The 21,399-nt window shown below is 42.6% G+C and overlaps 1 protein-coding gene across 8 annotated transcripts in view; it reads right to left on the reverse strand.

Annotated features, from left to right (window-relative positions):
- Nucleotides 1–21,399, reverse strand: part of jakmip3 (Janus kinase and microtubule interacting protein 3) — an 81,905-nt gene that overhangs the window by 38,665 nt on the left and 21,841 nt on the right. For all 8 annotated transcript variants that reach the window (XM_031820972.1, XM_031820971.1, XM_031820970.1 and 5 more), the window contains exons 2-4: nt 17,866–18,166; nt 2,343–2,585; nt 1,331–1,573 (exon numbers count right to left, since the gene is read on the reverse strand). In XM_031820972.1, coding sequence (XP_031676832.1) covers nt 1,331–1,573; nt 2,343–2,585; nt 17,866–18,018 — 639 coding nt within the window. In that variant the 5' untranslated portion in view covers nt 18,019–18,166. The remainder of the gene's footprint in view (nt 1–1,330; nt 1,574–2,342; nt 2,586–17,865; nt 18,167–21,399) is intronic.

Below are 21,399 nucleotides of genomic sequence, written 5' to 3' on the forward strand. Positions count from 1 at the left end.
GGCAGTGCTATTCTATTGCTGAGGCAGTATTAGGGCAATGCTAGCCTATTGCTGAGGCAGTATTGGGGCAGTGCTAGCCTATTGCTGAGGCAGTATTGGGGCAGTGCTAGCCTATTGCTGAGGCAGTATCGGGGCAGTGCTAGCCTATTGCTGAGGCAGTATTAGGACAGTGCTAGCCTATTGCTGAGGCAGTATTAGGACAGTGCTAGCCTATTGCTGAGGCAGTATTGGGGCAGTGCTAGCCTATTGCTGAGGCAGTATTGGGGCAGTGCTAGCCTATTGCTGAGGCAGTATTGGGGCAGTGCTAGCCTATTGCTGAGGCAGTATTAGGACAGTGCTAGCCTATGGCTGAGGCAGTATTAGGACAGTGCTAGCCTATTTCTGAGGCAGTATCGGAGCAGTGCTAGCCTATTGCTGAGGCAGTATTGGGGCAGTGCTAGCCTATTGCTGAGGCAGTATTGGGGCAGTGCTAGCCTATTGCTGAGGCAGTATTGGGGCAGTGCTAGCCTATTGCTGAGGCAGTATTGGGGCAGTGCTAGCCTATTGCTGAGGCAGTATTAGGACAGTGCTAGCCTATGGCTGAGGAAGTATTAGGACAGTGCTAGCCTATTTCTGAGGCAGTATCGGGGCAGTGCTAGCCTATTGCTGAGGCAGTATTGGGCAGTGCTAGCCTATTGCTGAGGCAGTATTGGGGCAGTGCTAGCCTATTGCTGAGGCAGTATAGGGCAGTGATAGCCTATTGCTATTTCTATTCAGGAGTGTATACATTGATATGTCACTATGGATGAGTGAACCAGACTATAGGGAAAGTGGTGCCCAGACCTCCTGGAGCTCAGTACATCAGAGTGCATCCCAAATGACACCCTATTCTCTATGTAGTTCACTACTTCGACCAGAACCAATAGAGCTCTGGCCAAAAGTAGTTCCCTATGTAGGGACGATCTCTGAGCTCTCCTCACAGGTCACCTGATCTCTACTCACTACAGCCCATTAAAGCCCATTACAGTAAACGCCATGTTAACAGCCCTCCATTACACATTACACTCTCATTCAGAAGGGATCATGGGACTGTAAATAACATGTACAGTTTATAAAGCAATGAGGTCTACTCTACTGTGTGTGTGTGTGTGTGTGTGTGTGTGTGTGTGTGTGTGTGTGTGTGTGTGTGTGTGTGTGTGTGTGTGTGTGTGTGTGTGTGTGTGTGTGTGTGTGTGTGTGTGTGTGTGTGTGTGTGTGTGTGTGTGTGTGTGTGTGTGTGTGTGTGTGTGTGTGTGTGTGTGTCTGTGCGTGTATGTGTGTGTCTGTGATGAAGAGTATAAATCCCTCTCACCAGTCTGCGTATCTCCCTCTCACACTCCCTCTTGATGCGGGTGATCTCCTCCTGGTGTACATGATAGACGGACCGTATCTCAGCAGCCTTGGTCTTGTCTGCCTGGACGGCCAAGTTCAGAGCTTCCTCCATCTGTCTCTTCATGCCCTTCAGCTCATAGATCTCCTGCTGTAGTCTGCTCCTGTCCCCCTCAAAACCACGCCTGGCCTCCTCACGTGCCTCCGCAAACAGAGCCGTCTTCACCTGACAGGGAGGGTAGGTTACCCGGAGGTTAGAGTGGTGGACCAGTAACCACAATGTCCGCCGTAGGTTCCCTGATGGACTGGACTGGCTACTGTCTGGCTGCTTGTATCAGAACATTACTAAAATCAAATACCACCTAAACATCTCCCAGGATGCTGCACTGCAGCTGAACCTGTGCTGTATCTAGCCTGTCCTGTGTGTGTGTATCAGTGGTGTCCAGGGGGCTCCCATTCTCTCCTGTGTGTGTGTATCAGTGGTGTCCAGGGGGCTCCCATTCTCTCCTGTGTGTGTGTATGTATCAGTGGTGTCCAGAAGGCTCCCATTCTCTCCTGTGTGTGTGTGTGTATCAGTGGTGTCCAGGGGGCTCCCATTCTCTCCTGTGTGTGTGTGTATCAGTGGTGTCCAGGGGGCTACCATTCTCTCCTGTGTGTGTACGTATCAGTGGTGTCCAGGGGGCTCCCATTCTCTCATGTGTGTGTATGTATCAGTGGTGTCCAGGGGGCTCCCATTCTCTCCTGTGTGTGTGTGTGTGTATCAGTGGTGTCCAGGGGGCTCCCATTCTCTCCTGTGTGTGTGTATCAGTGGTGTCCAGGGGGCTCCCATTCTCTCCTGTGTGTGTGTGTGTGTGTGTATCAGTGGTGTCCAGGGGGCTCCCATTCTCTCCTGTGTGTGTGTCTCAGTGGTGTCCAGGGGACTGGGAATAATATAAGACAGCAAAAATATGAACTTCCGATTCCAATTTTGACAATGAAGTTGTATTGTATGGTACCTTGTCTGTGGATCCATCTCGCAGCGCATTAACCAGCGCCTGTAGTCTCTGGATCTCTCCGTCTTTGATCTTGATAACCCTCATCAGCTCCAGCTCGTGGGTCCGTAGCAGCGTCTCCCTGAGCCCCTGGAGCTCCTTAGTCTTCTCCTCGTGGAGCTTGGCCTTCAGCTCAGTCACCACCACTGTAGACTTGTGTTGCTCATGTCTCACCTCATGGCTCTTCTCTCTCTCCAGCTTACTAACCTAGAGAAAGAGAGAGAAAGAAAGAGAGAGAGAGGGAGAGAGAGTGGGAGAGAGAGGGGGATGGACGGATGGAGAGAAAGCGAGAGCGAGAGAGAGGGAGAGAGAGGGTGACGGACAGAGAGAGAGCGAGAGAGCGAGAGAGACAGACAGACAGACAGACAGACAGACAGACAGACAGACAGACAGACAGACAGACAGGGAGAGAGAGAGGGAGAGAGAGAGGGAGAGAGAGAGGGAGAGAGAGAGAGAGGGAGAGAGAGAGGGAGAGAGGGGGGGGGGGTAAGAGGGAGAGGGTGAAGTCTCATTCACTAGAGAAAACCTTGATGGACGGACGGATAGACACCAGACAGAGCAACATCAGACATCACAGACACTCACAGCCCATCAGCAAAACCACTCAGAACACATTCAGTCAGATGGACTCGAGACAGTGTTCTGAAATGCTGAAAGATTTGATGTTATGCCCGAGGATTCATACTGTGCTGTCACTTTAGATGAGGGAGATCCATTGTTACAGTAGGTTGTAGAGACTGTAGGTCGGGTCAGGTCTTCTGATTTTGTACACTGCTGCTACTTGCTGTTTATTATCTATGCATAGTCACCTCACCCCTACCTACATGTAGAAATGACCTCAGCTAACCTGTACCCCTGCAACACTGACTCAGTACAGATACCCCCTGTATAGAGCCTCCACACTGACTCAGTACAGATACCCCCTGTATAGAGCCTCCACACTGACTCAGTACAGATAACCCCTGTATAGAGCCTCCACACTGACTCAGTACAGATACCCCCTGTATAGAGCCTCCACACTGACTCAGTACAGATACCCCCTGTATAGAGCCTCCACACTGACTCAGTACAGATACCCCCTGTATAGAGCCTCCACACTGACTCAGTACAGATACCCCCTGTATAGAGCCTCCACACTGACTCAGTACAGATACCCCCTGTATAGAGCCTCCACACTGACTCAGTACAGATACCCCCTGTATAGAGCCTCCACACTGACTCAGTACAGATAACCCCTGTATAGAGCCTCCACACTGACTCAGTACAGATACCCCCTGTATAGAGCCTCCACACTGACTCAGTACAGATACCCCCTGTATAGAGCCTCCACACTGACTCAGTACAGATACCCCCTGTATAGAGCCTCCACACTGACTCAGTACAGATACCCCCTGTATAGAGCCTCCACACTGACTCAGTACAGATACCCCCTGTATAGAGCCTCCACACTGACTCAGTACAGATACCCCCTGTATAGAGCCTCCACACTGACTCAGTACAGATACCCCCTGTATAGAGCCTCCACACTGACTCAGTACAGATACCCCCTGTATAGAGCCTCCACACTGACTCAGTACAGATACCCCCTGTATAGAGCCTCCACACTGACTCAGTACAGATACCCCCTGTATAGAGCCTCGTTATTGTTATTTTATTGTTACTTTTTATTTTAGTCTACTTGGTCATTATTTTCTTAACTCTTTCTTGAACTGCACTGTTGGTTAAGGGCTTGTAAATACGGGAAATATAATATTTCACGGTAAAGTCTACACTTGTTGTATTCAGTATTTCACGGTAAAGTCTACACTTGTTGTATTCAGTATTTCACGGTAAAGTCTACACTTGTTGTATTCAGTATTTCACGGTAAAGTCTACACTTGATGTATTCAGTATTTCACGGTAAAGTCTACACTTGTTGTATTCAGTATTTCACGGTAAAGTCGACACTTGTTGTATTCAGTATTTCACAGTAAAGTCTACACTTGTTGTATTCAGCATTTCACGGTAAAGTCAATGCTTGTTGTATTCAGTATTTCACGGTAAAGTCTACACTTGTTGTATTCAGTATTTCACGGTAAAGTCTACACTTGTTGTATTCGGCATTTCACGGTAAAGTCTACACTTGTTATATTCAGCATTTCACGGTAAAGTCGACACTTGTTGTATTCAGCATTTCACGGTAAAGTCGACACTTGTTGTATTCAGCATTTCACGGTAAAGTCAATACTTGTTGTATTCAGCATTCACGGTAAAGTCAATACTTGTTGTATTCAGCATTTCACGGTAAAGTCAATACTTGTTGTATTCAGTATTTCACGGTAAAGTCTACACTTGTTGTATTCAGTATTTCACGGTAAAGTCTACACTTGTTGTATTCGGCATTTCACGGTAAAGTCTACACTTGTTATATTCAGCATTTCACGGTAAAGTCTACACTTGTTGTATTCAGCATTTCACGGTAAAGTCAATACTTGTTGTATTCAGCACATGTGACAAATAAAGTTTGATTTGACTTGATATCTAGAGGAGTTCCCACCGGCTCTAAGTCATACTACATAGTATGTGTCTCCTGACCCCTCCTGACTTGATATCTAGCCTACATGCAGAGGAGCTCCCACCGGCTCTAAGTCATACTACATAGTATGTGTCTCCTGACCCCTCCTGACTTGATATCTAGCCTACATGCAGAGGAGTTCCCACCGGCTCTAAGTCATACTACATAGTATGTGTCTCCTGACCCCTCCTGACTTGATATCTAGCCTACATGCAGAGGAGTTCCCACCGGCTCTAAGTCATACTACATAGTATGTGTCTCCTGACCCCTCCTGACTTGATATCTAGCCTACATGCAGAGGAGCTCCCACCGGCTCTAAGTCATACTACATAGTATGTGTCTCCTGACCCCTCCTGACTTGATATCTAGCCTACATGCAGAGGAGTTCCCACCGGCTCTAAGTCATACTACATAGTATGTGTCTCCTGACCCCTCCTGACTTGATATCTAGCCTACATGCAGAGGAGTTCCCACCGGCTCTAAGTCATACTACATAGTATGTGTCTCCTGACCCCTCCTGACTTGATATCTAGCCTACATGCAGAGGAGTTCCCACCGGCTCTAAGTCATACTACATAGTATGTGTCTCCTGACCCCTCCTGACTTGATATCTAGCCTACATGCAGAGGAGTTCCCACCGGCTCTAAGTCATACTACATAGTATGTGTCTCCTGACCCCTCCTGACTTGATAACTAGCCTACATGCAGAGGAGTTCCCACTGGCTCTAAGTCATACTACATAGTATGTGTCTCCTGACCCCTCCTGACTTGATATCTAGCCTACATGCAGAGGAGTTCCCACCGGCTCTAAGTCATACTACATAGTATGTGTCTCCTGACCCCTCCTGACTTGATATCTAGCCTACATGCAGAGGAGTTCCCACTGGCTCTAAGTCATACTACATAGTATGTGTCTCCTGACCCCTCCTGACTTGATATCTAGCCTACATGCAGAGGAGTTCCCACCGGCTCTAAGTCATACTACATAGTATGTGTCTCCTGACCCCTCCTGACTTGATATCTAGCCTACATGCAGAGGAGTTCCCACCGGCTCTAAGTCATACTACATAGTATGTGTCTCCTGACCCCTCCTGACTTGATATCTAGCCTACATGCAGAGGAGTTCCCACTGGCTCTAAGTCATACTACATAGTATGTGTCTCCTGACCCCTCCTGACTTGATATCTAGAGGAGTTCCCACCGGCTCTAAGTCATACTACATAGTATGTGTCTCCTGACCCCTCCTGACTTGATATCTAGCCTACATGCAGAGGAGTTCCCACTGGCTCTAAGTCATACTACATAGTATGTGTCTCCTGACCCCTCCTGACTTGATATCTAGCCTACATGCAGAGGAGTTCCCACCGGCTCTAAGTCATACTACATAGTATGTGTCTCCTGACCCCTCCTGACTTGATATCTAGCCTACATGCAGAGGAGTTCCCACTGGCTCTAAGTCATACTACATAGTATGTGTCTCCTGACCCCTCCTGACTTGATATCTAGCCTACATGCAGAGGAGTTCCCACCGGCTCTAAGTCATACTACATAGTATATGTCTCCTGACCCCTCCTGACTTGATATCTAGCCTACATGCAGAGGAGTTCCCACTGGCTCTAAGTCATACTACATAGTACGTGTCCCCCTAGTAACCCACGGGTTTATTTGGGGTCATATTGAGTCTCTCCCACCACTTTAACACTGACTGACAGGTGCTGCTCCAGGCACACCAACCACAAATAGCCCTGCACCAGAACGGACCACTACAGAGGATCCAATGTACTGTATGCATGGCTAGACAAACAACAGATTACAGAGTACTAATGGGAGGAGGGAGGGAGGGTGTGACTAATGCAAGGGAGGGAGTGACTAATGGAAGGGAGAGAGGGGGGAGAGGGCGAGGGAGTGACTAATGGGAGGGAGTGACTAATGGGAGGGAGGGAGGGTATGACTAATGGGAGGGAGGGTGTGACTAATGGGAAGGATGGTGTGACTAATGGGAGGGAGGGACTAATGGGAGGGAGGGAAGGAATGACTATTGGGAGGGAGGGAGGGAGGGAGGGAGGGAGGGAGGGAGGGAGGGAGGGAGGGAGGGAGGGAGGGAGGGAGGGAGGGAGGGAGGGAGGGAGGGAGGGAGGGAGGGAGGGAGGGAGGGAGGGAGGGAGGGAGGGAGGGAGGGAGGGAGGGGTGTGACTTCTCTTCTCCAGGGCAGACCTAAAGATAGTCTCAATTAAACCATTGGCACACATTCATTCACACATTCATTCACACATTCATTCACACATTCATTCACACATTCATTCACACATTCATTCACACATTCATATTTTATTTTAACCTGTATTTAACTTGGCAAGTCAGTTTAAGAACAAATTCTTATTTACAATGACAGCCTACCTAGGAACAGTGTACACCCGAACTGCCTTGTTCAGGGGCAGAACGACAGATTTTTACCTTGTCAGCGCGGGGATTCGATCTTGCAACCTTTACGGTTACTAGTCCATTGCTCTAATCACTAGGCAACCTGCCGCCCCATTCTACATGGCTGGATTGGTCTACAGATGTAATAGCTGTATCCTCTGTTGGTCTACAGATGTTATAACTGTATCCTCTGTTGGTCTACAGATGTTATAACTATCCTCTGTTAGTCTACAGATGATATAACTGTCCTCTGTTAGTCTACAGATGATATAACTGTCCTCTGTTAGTCTACAGATGTTATAACTATCCTCTGCTAGTCTACAGATGTTATTACTGTATCCTCTGTTAGTCTACAGATGATATAACTGTCCTCTGTTAGTCTACAGATGTTATAACTGTATCCTCTGTTAGTCTACAGATGATATAACTGTCCTCTGTTAGTCTACAGATGTTATAACTATCCTGTTAGTCTACAGATGATATAACTGTATCCTCTGTTAGTCTACAGATGTTATAACTATCCTCTGTTGTCTACAGATGTAATAACTATCCTGTTAGTCTACAGATGTTATAACTGTATCCTCTGTTAGTCTACAGATGTTATAACTATCCTCTGTTAGTCTACAGATGTTATAACTATCCTCTGCTGTCTACTCTAAGCTCTCATCCAGCAAGGCCATGTAAACCAGCATAACTCCTGTCCCTGTCTGTAGAGTCTACAGGCCATGTAAACCAGCATAACTGCTGTCCCTGTCTGTAGAGTCTACAGGCCATGTAAACCAGCATAACTCCTGTCCCTGTCTGTAGAGTCTACAGGCCATGTAAACCAGCATAACTGCTGTCCCTGTCTGTAGAGTCTACAGGCCATGTAAACCAGCATAACTGCTGTCCCTGTCTGTAGAGTCTACAGGCCATGTAAACCAGCATAACTCCTGTCCCTGTCTGTAGAGTCTACAGGCCTATATATTAGTTTGTAACAGCTCCAGCCATATGGCCTCCAAGATTTGCCCCTCAAGTCTCCCTGAGAGCCTTGGCAGCTTCAAAGTAATGATGAATGATATCTCTCTATCTCTCTATCTCTCTGTCTCTCTGTCTCTCTGTCTGTCTGTCTGTCTCTGTCTGTCTGTCTGTCTCTGTCTGTCTGTCTCTGTCTGTCTGTCTGTCTCTGTCTGTCTGTCTCTGTCTGTCTGTCCTAAAATGGACTTCCCTGAGATCAACAGTAGAACAGCAGGCCATACCGCTGAGTGAAAACTGAAAACCCCCAACCTAACTGGAGCTCTAACAGAGAGGCTGAAGCATCCATTTGACATGAGATGCCATACAGGCTGTCATCAGGCCTCAGTGAGTTATTACCGGCTGGCCATGCAGCAGTGTTGCAGTGCAGGAGCTGGGATGGATCAGTACGTGTGGCAAGTCTAGCCGGAGGGCCATGGTGTCACCCCATGTGTGTCCTATAGGTGAGCCAGTCATTCGTTAAATTAATTACGCCCAACAGAGAATTTACAGTATATGCAGTGTTTACAGAAGATTTTACCGAATGGAACACATTTATGCAGTAAATGATATTGTCACTACGAGGTCAAAATAATAGGTAGAAATACGGTAATAGTAATAATAATACTATCGATATATTATATACTGGTATACTGTAATAATAATACTACTAATGTATTATATACTGGTATACTGTAATACTACTAATATATTATATACTGGTATACTGTAATAATAGTAATATATTATATACCGGTATACTATAATACTACTAATATATTATATACCGGTATACTATAATACTACTAATATATTATATACTGGTATACTGTAATAATAATACTACTAATATATTATATACTGGTACAATGTAATACTACTAATATATTATATACTGGTATACTGTAATAATAATACTACTAATATATTATATACTGGTATACTGTAATAATGCTACACCTACTAATATATTATATACTGGCATACTGTAATAATGCTACACCTACTAATATATTATATACTGTAATAATACTACTACTAATTTATTATATACCGGTATACTGTAATACTAATAATACTATCGATATATTATATGCTGATATACTGTAATAATACTACTACTAATATATTATATACTGGTATACTGTAATAATACTACTACTAATATATTATATACTGGTATACTGTAATACTACTAATATATTATACACAGGTATACTGTAGTAATACTACTACTCATTTATTATATACCGGTATACTGTAATACTAATACTATTAATATATTATATACTGTAATAATACTAATAATATATTATATACTGGTATACTGTAATAATACTTTTAATAATATATTATATACTATTATACTGTAACAATACTACTACTAATATATTATATACTGTAATAATACTACTAATATATTATATACTGGAATACTGTAATAATAATACTACTAATATATTATATACTGGTATACTGTAATAATACTACTACTAATATATTATATACCGGTATACTGTAATACTACTAATATATTATATACTGGTATACTGTAATAATACTACTACTAATATATTATATACCGGTATACTGTAATACTACTAATATATTATATACTGGTATACTGTAATAATAATACTACTAATATATGATATACTGTAATAATAATACTACTAATATATTATATACTGGTATACTGTAATAATAATACTACTAATATATGATATACTGTAATAATAATACTACTAATATATGATATACTGTAATAATAATACTACTAATATATGATATACTGTAATACTAATACTACTAATATATTATATACTGTAATAATAATACTACTAATATATTATATACTGGTATACTGTAATAATAATACTACTAATATATGATATACTGTAATAATAATACTACTAATATATTATATACTGGTATACTGTAATAATAATACTACTAATATATGATATACTGTAATACTAATACTACTAATATATTATATACTGTAATAATAATAATACTAATATATTATATACTGGTACAATGTAATACTAACACTACTAATATATTATATACTGGTATACTGTAATAATACTACTACTACTATATTATATACCGGTATACTGTAATACTACTTATATATTATATACTGGTATACTGTAATAATAATAATACTAATATATTATATACTGGTATACTGTAATAATAATAATAATACTAATATATTATATACTGTAATAATAATAATACTTATATATTATATACCGGTATACTGTAATACTACTTATATATTATATACCGGTATACTGTAATAATACTTATATATTATATACTGATATACTGTAATAATAATAATAATACTAATATATTATATACCGGTATACTGTAATAATACTTATATATTATATACTGATATACTGTAATAATAATAATAATAATAATATATTATATACCGGTATACTGTAATACTACTTATATATTATATACTGGTATACTGTAATAGTAATACTACCAATATACTATATACTGTAATAATAATAATAATACTAATATATTATATACTGGTATACTGTAATAATAATACTACTAATATATTATATACTGGTATACTGTAATACTACTAATATATTATATACTGTAATAATACTAATACTAATATATTATATACTGTAATAATAATACTACTAATATATTATATACTGTAATAATACTACTACTAATATATTATATACTGGTATAGTGTGTCATCATACAACCTGTTATCTATAACTAAACCTGTTATAACATACAACCTGCTCTACAGTATATAACTAAACCTGCATTGGTTGGGTCATACATGCAGAGCAGAAAGCATTGTTCATTCAGACAGCCAAACAACAGGGAAGGGACCCCCTGGCCTCCACAGACACACAGACAGACAGTAGTGTCTAACATTAGACGTCACAATGGTCTCTTTGACATGGACTGTTACTGGGGGTAGATAGCTGTTCATCGGGAGCAGAGCACACAGAGTCCAGGAGCACTGGGCTGACCCCCTTACCCAGGAGCACTGGGCTGACCCCCTTACTGAGGAGCACTGGGCTGACCCCCTCACTCAGGAGCACTGGGCTGACCCCCTTACCCAGGAGCACTGGGCTGACCCCCTCACTCAGGAGCACTGGGCTGACCCCCTTACCCAGGAGCACTGGGCTGAACCCCTTACCCAGGAGCACTGGGCTGACCCCATTACCCAGGAGCACTGGGCTGACCCCCTCACTCAGGAGCACTGGGCTGACCCCCTTACCCAGGAGCACTGGGCTGACCCCCTTACCCAGGAGCACTGGGCTGACCCCCTCACTCAGGAGCACTGGGCTGACCCCCTTACTCAGGAGCACTAGGCTGACTAGACTACTGTATACTGGTAGAATAGCATTAACACTAGGCTGACTAAACTACTGTAGAATAGCATTAACACTAGGCTGACTAGACTACTGTAGAATAGCATTAACACTAGGCTGACTAGACTACTGTAGAATAGCATTAACACTAGGCTGACTAGACTACTGTATAGTGGTAGAATAGCATTAACACTAGGCTGACTAGACTACTGTAGAATAGCATTAACACTAGGCTGACTAGACTACTGTATAGTGGTAGAATAGCATTAACACTAGGCTGACTAGACTACTGTAGAATAGCATTAACACTAGGCTGACTAGACTACTGTAGAATAGCATTAACACTAGGCTGACTAGACTACTGTAGAATAGCATTAACACTAGGCTGACTAGACTACTGTAGAATAGCATTAACACTAGGATGACTAGACTACTGTAGAATGGTAGAATAGCATTAGGAGTCATTTGTCTTGTTAATCACAGGCATCTTTACTGGGCTATTAGTTCGGTCAATACCCTCTTCAGATCCTTAATTTACATCTTCACATTATGGAGACTATTCCCAGCTGTATTTCAACCTTTAAAAAACATAAAAATAATAGCCCAATTTCTGTTCACCATTTCCGTTCCTGGTTCATCAGTGGTTTCCAAGGTACAGTACCAAACAGATAGCAACACCATCAGTGGAAATGAGCCATTTCTGCATTGCAAGATACAACTATTCACAAGGGTCAAAGGTTAGGTTGCACAATGCCCTTCTTGCCTTGCAGCTATAAAACTGGAGTGTATTCATTAGGAGTGAGACTGAGTGGAGCACTGATGCTGAACACCTGCTGAGCCCAGCGCTAGTCGCTCCATCTATTAGAATGAAACGGATCAATTACACTGCAAGACCGTGCATCTGCAGTGGCAGAATCAAGACATTATTCCAGATCATTTTATCTTCACTTAGAAATCCTGAGTCACATTGTATCATATGATCCACTAATAAAAAACCAAGAGAGTAACAAGAAACTTTGAGAGAAATCTGAACTAGATAAAATGACATGATTTTGTTGTTAAAAGATAAAAACTGCGACCTAACAATCAGTTAAATGTAAGACAGACAGCTAAGTGGTAACTGTCTCCATTGTCAAAATAAACCATGACGATAAGTATCCCGTATTGTGACATCATATTGTCTGAAATAAAGCTGCATAGTGGGTGATAAGTATCCTTATTGTGACATCATATTGTCTAAAATAAACCTGCATAGTGGGTGATAAGTATCCTTATTGTGACATCATATTGTCTGAAATAAAGCTGCATAGTGGGTGATAAGTATCCTTATTGTGACATCATATTGTCTAAAATAAACCTGCATAGTGGGTGATAAGTATCCTTATTGTGACATCATATTGTCTGAAATAAACCTGCATAGTGGGTGATAAGTATCCTTATTGTGACATCATATTGTCTGAAATAAACCTGCATAGTGGGTGATAAGTATCCTTATTGTGACATCATATTGTCTGAAACATTCTTCAGGTATGGTGCTTTATCTCCTCACAGGTTCTTGATGGGGATTGTGACTTCAGCCCTACCTACATGTAGAAACTACCTCGACTACCCCCGCACATTGACTAGGTACCGGTACCCCCTGTAGATTGCATTGTTATTGTTATTTTAATGTGTTTCTTTCACTTACAGTTGAAGTCGGAAGTTTACATAAACCTTAGCCAAATACATTTAAACTCAGTTTTTCACAATTCCTGACATTTAAGGGGAATTCCCTGAAAAATTCCCTGTCTTAGGTCAGTTAAGGATCACCACTTTATTTCAAGAATGTGAAATGTCAGAATAATAGTAGAGAGAATGATTTATGTCAGCTTTTATTTCTTTCATCGCATTCCCAGTGGGTTAGGAGTTTACATACACTCAATTAGTACTTGATAGCATTGCCTTTAAAAAGGTTAACTTGGGTCAAACGTTTCGGGGTGCCTTCCACAAGCTTCCCACAATAAGTTGGGTGAATTTTGGCCCATTCCTCCTGACAGAGCTGGTGTAACTGAGTCAGGTTTGTAGGCCTCCTTGCTCGCACACGCTTTTTCAGTTCTGCCCACAAATGTTCTATAGGATTGTGGTCAGGGCTTTGTGATGGCCACTCCAATACCTTGACTTTGTTGTCCTTAAGCCATTTTGCCACAACTTTGGAAGTATGCTTGGGGTCATTGTCCATTTGGAAGACCCATTTGCGACCAAGCTTTAACTTTCTGACTGATATCTTGAGATGTTGCTTCAATATACCCACATAATTGTCCATCCTCATGATGCCATCTATTTTGTGAAGTGCACCAGTCCCTCCTGCAGCAAAGCACCCCCACAACATGATGCTGCCACCCCCATGCTTCACGGTTGGGATGGTGGTCTTTGGCTTACAAGCGACCCGATTTTTCTTTTTTATGGCGGTTTTGGAGCAGTGGCTTCTTCCTTGCTGAGCAGCCTTTCAAGTTATGTCAATATAGGACTCGTTTTTTTGTGTGGATATAGATACTTTTGTACCTGTTTCCTCCAGCATCTTCACAAGGTCCTTTGCTGTTGTTCTGGGATTGATTTGCACTTTTCGCACCAAAGTACGTTCATCTCTAGGAGACAGAACGCATCTCCTTCCTGAGCGTTATGACGGCTGTGTGGTCCCATGGTGTTTATACTTGCGTACTATTGTTTGTACAGATGAACGTGGTACCTTCAGGCGGTTGGAAATTGCTCCCAAGTATGAACCAGACTTGTGGAGGTCTACATTTAAAAAAAATCTGAGGTCTTGACTGATTTCTTTAGATTTTCCCATGATGTCAAGCAAAGAGGCACTGAGTTTGAAGGTAGGCCTTGAAATAAATCCACAGGTACACCTCCAATGACTCAAATTATGTCAATTGACATAATCCTCTAACACTGAGATGTTTTCTGGAATTTTCCAAGCTGATTAAAGGCACAGTCAGATTAGTGTATGTAAACTTCTGACCCACTGGAATTGTGATACAGTGAATTATAAGTGAAATAAACTGTCTGTAAACAATTGTTGGAAAAATGACTTGTGTCATGAACCAAGTAGATGTCCTAACCGACTTGCCAAAACTATAGTTTGTTAACAAGAAATTTGTGGAGTGGTTGAAAAACTAGTTTTAATGACTCCAACCTAAGTGTATGTAAACCTCCGACTTCAACTGTATATATATATTTTTTTTATTTGGTAAATATTTACTTAACTCTTTCTTGAACTGCATTGTTGGTTAAGGGCTTGTAAGGGCTGCAGACAGACTTGCATTTCACAGTAAGGTCTACACCTGTTGTATTCAGAGCATGTGACAAAGTTTGATTTGATTGGCTGTCGATCCATAGAAACCTGTTTCAGAGACATTGGGGTTACCATCGTACCATACTGACCAGTGACCACTACTCTGGTGGGACAGATATGGGATATGTAATCAAGACAATGCATATAAAACACACAACATATAATATAATATCACAACATAATGATATTGGTGTGGTGCCCCTCGTCAACGTAACCGAAACAGAGGAGCCAAGCTAGTCTCTTCCCCCAGTTACTTTCCAGTGAGCCTAAAGCCAGACTGACAGAATGGGGCTCATAATGTAAAGCATGTCCTGACAAGTTAAACAGACACTCAGCGGTGGAAAGTTAGCTAATGTACTCCCAGCTCCTCCCCTGTACAAGGCATTCACACACGGCCAATGACATGGACATGTCATTAACAGTCTCAGCTATGCAATTAGCTCCCCAAGCTGTCAATCAAAACACACAGCCAATGACGGGTACATGTCAGGCATGCCCCTCCAGCCGAACCATTAGCTCCCCAAGCTGTCAATCAAAACACACAGCCAATGACGGGTACATGTCAGGCATGCCCCTCCAGCCGAACCATTAGCTCCCCAAGCTGTCAATCAAAACACACAGCCAATGACGGGTACATGTCAGGCATGCCCCTCCAGCCGAACTATTAGCTCCCCAAGCTGTCAATCAAAACACACAGCCAATGACGGGTACATGTCAGGCATGCCCCTCCAGCCGAACCATTAGCTCCCCAAGCTGTCAATCAAAACACACAGCCAATGACGGGTACATGTCAGGCATGCCCCTCCAGCCGAACCATTAGCTCCCCAAGCTGTCAATCAAAACACACAGCCAATGACGGGTACATGTCAGGCATGCCCCTCCAGCCGAACCATTAGCTCCCCAAGCTGTCAATCAAAACACACAGCCAATGACGGGTACATGTCAGGCATGCCCCTCCAGCCGAACCATTAGCTCCCCAAGCTGTCAATCAAAACACACAGCCAATGACGGGCACATGTCAGGCATGCCCCTCCAGCCGAACCATTAGCCCCTCAGGCTGTCAGTCAACGAGCACACTGACATTGAAACAGTCCTATCGTGCACAGATTACATAGGCTTGCTTCCCAAATGGCACCCTGTACAGGACCCATAGGGATCAAGGCCTATAGTAGTGTACTTTAGTAGGGAGTAGGGATCCATTTGTGACTCAACCATCGACAGGAATAAGTATTAGCCAAATTACTCCTGTAATGAATTAACACAGAGGAGATCGTTCAGTGCAGAGAGAAATATAATCTACAGGGGAAGAGACGTCTGTCGGAATACTGGGCTCCCGAGTGGCGCAGCGGTCTAAGGCACTGCATCTCAGTGTTAGAGGTGTCACTACAGACCCTGGTTCGATTCCAGGCTGTATCGCAGCGGTCTAAAGACACTGCATCTCAGTGTTAGAGGAGTCACTACAGACCCTGGTTCGATTCCAGGCTGTATCGCAGCAGTCTAAAGACACTGCATCTCAGTGTTAGAGGAGTTACTACAGACCCTGGTTCGATTCCAGGCTGTATCACAGCGGTCTAAGACACTGCATCTCAGTGTTAGAGGCATCACTACAGACCCTGGTTCGATTCCAGGCTGTATCACAGCGGTCTAAGACACTGCATCTCAGTGTTAGAGGCATCACTACAGACCCTGGTTCGATTCCAGGCTGTATCGCAGCAGTCTAAAGACACTGCATCTCAGTGTTAGAGGCGTCACTACAGACCCTGGTTCGATTCCAGGCTGTATCGCAGCGGTCTAAAGACACTGCATCTCAGTGTTAGAGGCGTCACTACAGACCCTGGTTCGATTCCAGGCTGTATCGCAGCGGTCTAAAGACACTGCATCTCAGTGTTAGAGGAGTCACTACAGACCCTGGTTCGATTCCAGGCTGTATCGCAGTGGTCTAAAGACACTGCATCTCAGTGTTAGAGGAGTCACTACAGACCCGGGTTCGATTCCAGGCTGTATCACAGCGGTCTAAGACACTGCATCTCAGTGTTAGAGGCATCACTACAGACCCTGGTTCGATTCCAGGCTGTATCACAGCGGTCTAAGACACTGCATCTCAGTGTTAGAGGCATCACTACAGACCCTGGTTCTATTCCAAGCTGTATCGCAGCGGTCTAAAGACACTGCATCTCAGTGTTAGAGAAGTCACTACAGACCCTGGTTCGATTCCAGGCTGTATCACAGTGGTCTAAAGACACTGCATCTCAGTGTTAGAGGATTCACTACAGACCCTGGTTCCATTCCAGGCTGTATCACAGCGGTCTAAAGACACTGCATCTCAGTGTTAGAGGAGTCACTACAGACCCTGGTTCGATTCCAGGCTGTATCACAACCCGGCTGTGATTGGGAGTCCAATAGGGCGGAGCACAATTGGCCCAGCGTCGTCCAGATTTGGCCGGTGTAGGCCGTCATTGTAAATAAGAATTTGTTCTTAACTGACTGGCCTGGTTAAAATAAAAATACTGACAATATACTGCCAGCGGCTGCTTTGAGTGGTAACACGGATGTTTCATCATTTTATCCCACCATGAGACTCCTTTCACTCCTTTCCAAGTTCCTCCTCATCAAATATTGAAAGTCACAGACCTTATTGGTAAGCTGTCTGTATACCTCTCCACCTTCCTTGTGGGTGTGTCTAAAACACCAATCTAAAAAACCACTGCCTGTCCTGTAGTGCCTCAGGCCTTGGCAAAGAGGTCTTCTAACAATCAATGAGACTTCCTGATTGAATACATGTTGAATCAACGCGTGTCTTACTGTTCCCACCTTGCTTTTCTCCTGCTGTAGTTCTATCTGGATGTCTGTGAGTTTGGCCCTCAGATCTTCATTGGCAGCCTGCAGGGCCGCCAACGTATCGGCTCTCTCCATCTTGCCTCGGCCCCCAGCCCCCCCGGCCCCCCCGGGCCACTTCTTGGACATGGTGAAGCTCTGGAGGTGGTGCTCCAAGGGACCAAGCCCCCGCCCCCCCCACCCCTCCCCCTCTCTCCGGAGGAAGCACCTGAGAACCTTCTCTAGTGTCTTCAGCCTTCTGTCAGCCTGTTGTCCTCAGCTACATCTTCTGGTCCACCTGGAACAACAAGACACAACACAGCATTTTAGTGAAGAGGCTGTTGATCCTTTTCTAACAAGTTGGGGCTGCCGAGTGGCGCAGCGGTTTAAGGCACTGCATCTCAGTGCTAGAGGCGTCACTACAGACCCTGGTTCGATTCCAGGCTGTATCACAGCGGTTTAAGGCACTGAATCTCAGTGCTAGAGGCGTCACTACAGATCCTGGGTCGATTCCAGGCTGTATCACAAACGGCCGTGATTGGAAGTCCAATAGTGCGGCGCAAAATTGGCCCAGCGTCGTCCAGTTTAGGGTTTGGCCGGGGTAGGCCGTCATTGAAAATAACAATTTGTTCTTAACTGACATTCCTAGTTAAATAAAGATTACATTTTTATTTTTATTTTTAAAGTTAGACTATTGATCCATTCATAACAAGTTAGACAACAACTTGAGAGTTTGACGTCTTTGTCTACTTCTTCTGTCCCACCTGGAAGAAGAAGAAGGAGGAAGAGGAGGAGGAAGAGAAGGATGAAGAGGAGGAGAAAGAGGAGGAGAAAGAGGAGGAGGAGGAAGAGAAGGAGGAAGAGGAGGAGGAAGAGAAGGATGAAAAGAAGGAAGAGAAGGAGGAAGAGGAGGAGGAAGGGAAGGAGGAAGAGGAGGAGGAAAAGGAGGAGAAAGAGGAGGAGAAATAGGAGGAGGAAGAGGAGGAGGAAGAGGAGGAGGAGGAAGAGGAGGAGGAAGAGAATGAGGAAGAGGAGGAGAAAGAGGAGGAGAAAGAGGAGGAGAAAGAGGAGGAGAAAGAGGAGGGGGAAGAGGGGGAGAAAGAGGAGGAGGAAGAGGAGGAGGAAAAGGAGGAGAAAGAGAACACAAGACAGAAACACAGTTATGTGATAAACAGGAATATGATCCATAGGGAGGGTGTCTAGAATTATTCCAACTGTAAGTGTGTCAACAATTCAAGCTCTACTACAGCATATCCAAGCAGCCTTGCAGACAGACTTGCAGACAGACTTGCAGACAGCCTTGCAGACAGACTTGCAGACAGACTTGCAGACAGACTTGCCTCACATCGGTTTCCACCAGCACTTCCAAAGGGTAACTTCAGGTTCCCAAGCCTTTTCGGTTTCCCATTCTGTGGAATCTCTGAGAAATGAAGGCTAGGCAAAACGTAGACTAAATGATTCGGATAATATAAACATCAGGAGGAGGAGTCTTTGAAAGTCTTCTCCAACATTGTGTCATGACAAGGTAAATCTGCATCAGGTCACGCCGACCCAATCCTCTAATCCTCTTGTCACCGTCAGCCTCCTGTAATAACATTCTAGCCTGGTCAAACAGACTGACTGCTGTGCTCACCTGAAGTAAAACACAATGGGATAACAATAATAATAATAACAATAATAATAATAATAATAATAATAATAATAACAATAATAACAACAATAATAATAATACAATTAATAATAATAATAATAATAATAATAATAATAATAATAATAATAATAATAATAATAACAATAATAATAATAATAATAATAATAACAATAATAATAATAATAATAATAATAATAATAATAATAACAATAATAATAATAATAATAATAATAATAACAATAATAATAATAACAACAACAACAATAATAATAATAATAATAATAACAACAATAACAATAACAATAATAATAACAACAATAACAACAATAATAATAATAATCTCATGAGATCAGACTGGTTCCAACAAGCTCATAACATTCACCTGTGTTCGACCAATCGAGCACATAAAAAAACATCCTTGACTTTCCCTGTTAGTGTTTTCGTACCAGCAGATAACAGCAGCTATGTGTACAGTGAATACACTAATGTTCATGTATATCCCATGGCCTATCCACTCCCATTAAACCAGATGTTATTGGTCACATATACACATGTTTAGCAGATGTTATTGGTCACATATACACATGTTTAGCAGATGTTATTGGTCACATATACACATGTTTAGCAGATGTTATTGGTCACATATACACATGTTTAGCAGATGTTATTGGTCACATATACACATGTTTAGCAGATGTTATTGGTCACATATACACATGTTTAGCAGATGTTATTGGTCACATATACACATGTTCAGCAGATGTTATTGGTCACATATACACATGTTTATCAGATGTTATTGGTCACATATACACGTTTAGCAGATGTTATTGGTCACATATACACATGTTTAGCAGATGTTATTGCGGGTGTAGTGAAATGCTTGTGTTTCTCACTCCAACAGTGCAGTAATATCTAACTAAATGCTTGTGTTTCTCACTCCAACAGTGCAGTAGTATCTAACTAAATGCTTGTGTTTCTCGCTCCAACAGTGCAGTAATATCTAACTAAATGCTTGTGTTTCTAGCTCCAACAGTGCAGTAATATATAACTAAATGCTTGTGTTTCTAGCTCCAACAGTGCAGTAATATCTAACTAAATGCTTGTGTTTCTCGCTCCAACAGTGCAGTAATATCTAACTAAATGCTTGTGTTTCTAGCTCCAACAGTGCAGTAATATCTAACTAAATGCTTGTGTTTCTCGCTCCAACAGTGCAGTAATATCTAACTAAATGCTTGTGTTTCTCGCTCCAACAGTGCAGTAATATCTAACAATTTCACAACAATACACACAAATCTAAAGGTAAAGAATGGAATTAAGAAATATATATATATTTTTTTATTTATTTCACCTTTATTTAACCAGGTAGGCTAGTTGAGAACAAGTTCTCATTTGCAACTGCGACCTGGCCAAGATAAAGCATAGCAGTGTGAACAGACAACACAGAGTTACACATGGAGTAAACAATTAACAAGTCAATAACACAGTAGGAAAAAAGTCTATTCTTTTGGGTCCAGTCTGGACTGGCTCATGTATAATTCAACTATCGTGCTGGTCGGGTAGAGAGAGAGTTGTGACTTGGAAAATGTGTCACTGTATTGGATTTCTCAACACAACAAAGTGCCTGTGTTTAATGTAGTCCTTATGTACCAGGGTCTGTGTGTTGCCTGTTGGACATACTGTGGATCAGTGGTTCAACAGGTAAAAGACTAAAACAATACATTTTAAACTACTGGGAAATGAGTCTGTTGTGACAGACTGCTGCATAAATACCAAATCCACCAGCACAGAGATTAAATGAACTAGAAACAAACACATCTAGAATATAGCTTTCTCCCCAAAACCGTGGTATGTAAAGTCAGCAAACAGTTCAACAGCCT

Source organism: Oncorhynchus kisutch, unplaced genomic scaffold (genome assembly GCF_002021735.2).
Source record: "Oncorhynchus kisutch isolate 150728-3 unplaced genomic scaffold, Okis_V2 scaffold3805, whole genome shotgun sequence".
In the NCBI taxonomy this organism is placed as follows: Eukaryota; Metazoa; Chordata; class Actinopteri; order Salmoniformes; family Salmonidae; genus Oncorhynchus; species Oncorhynchus kisutch.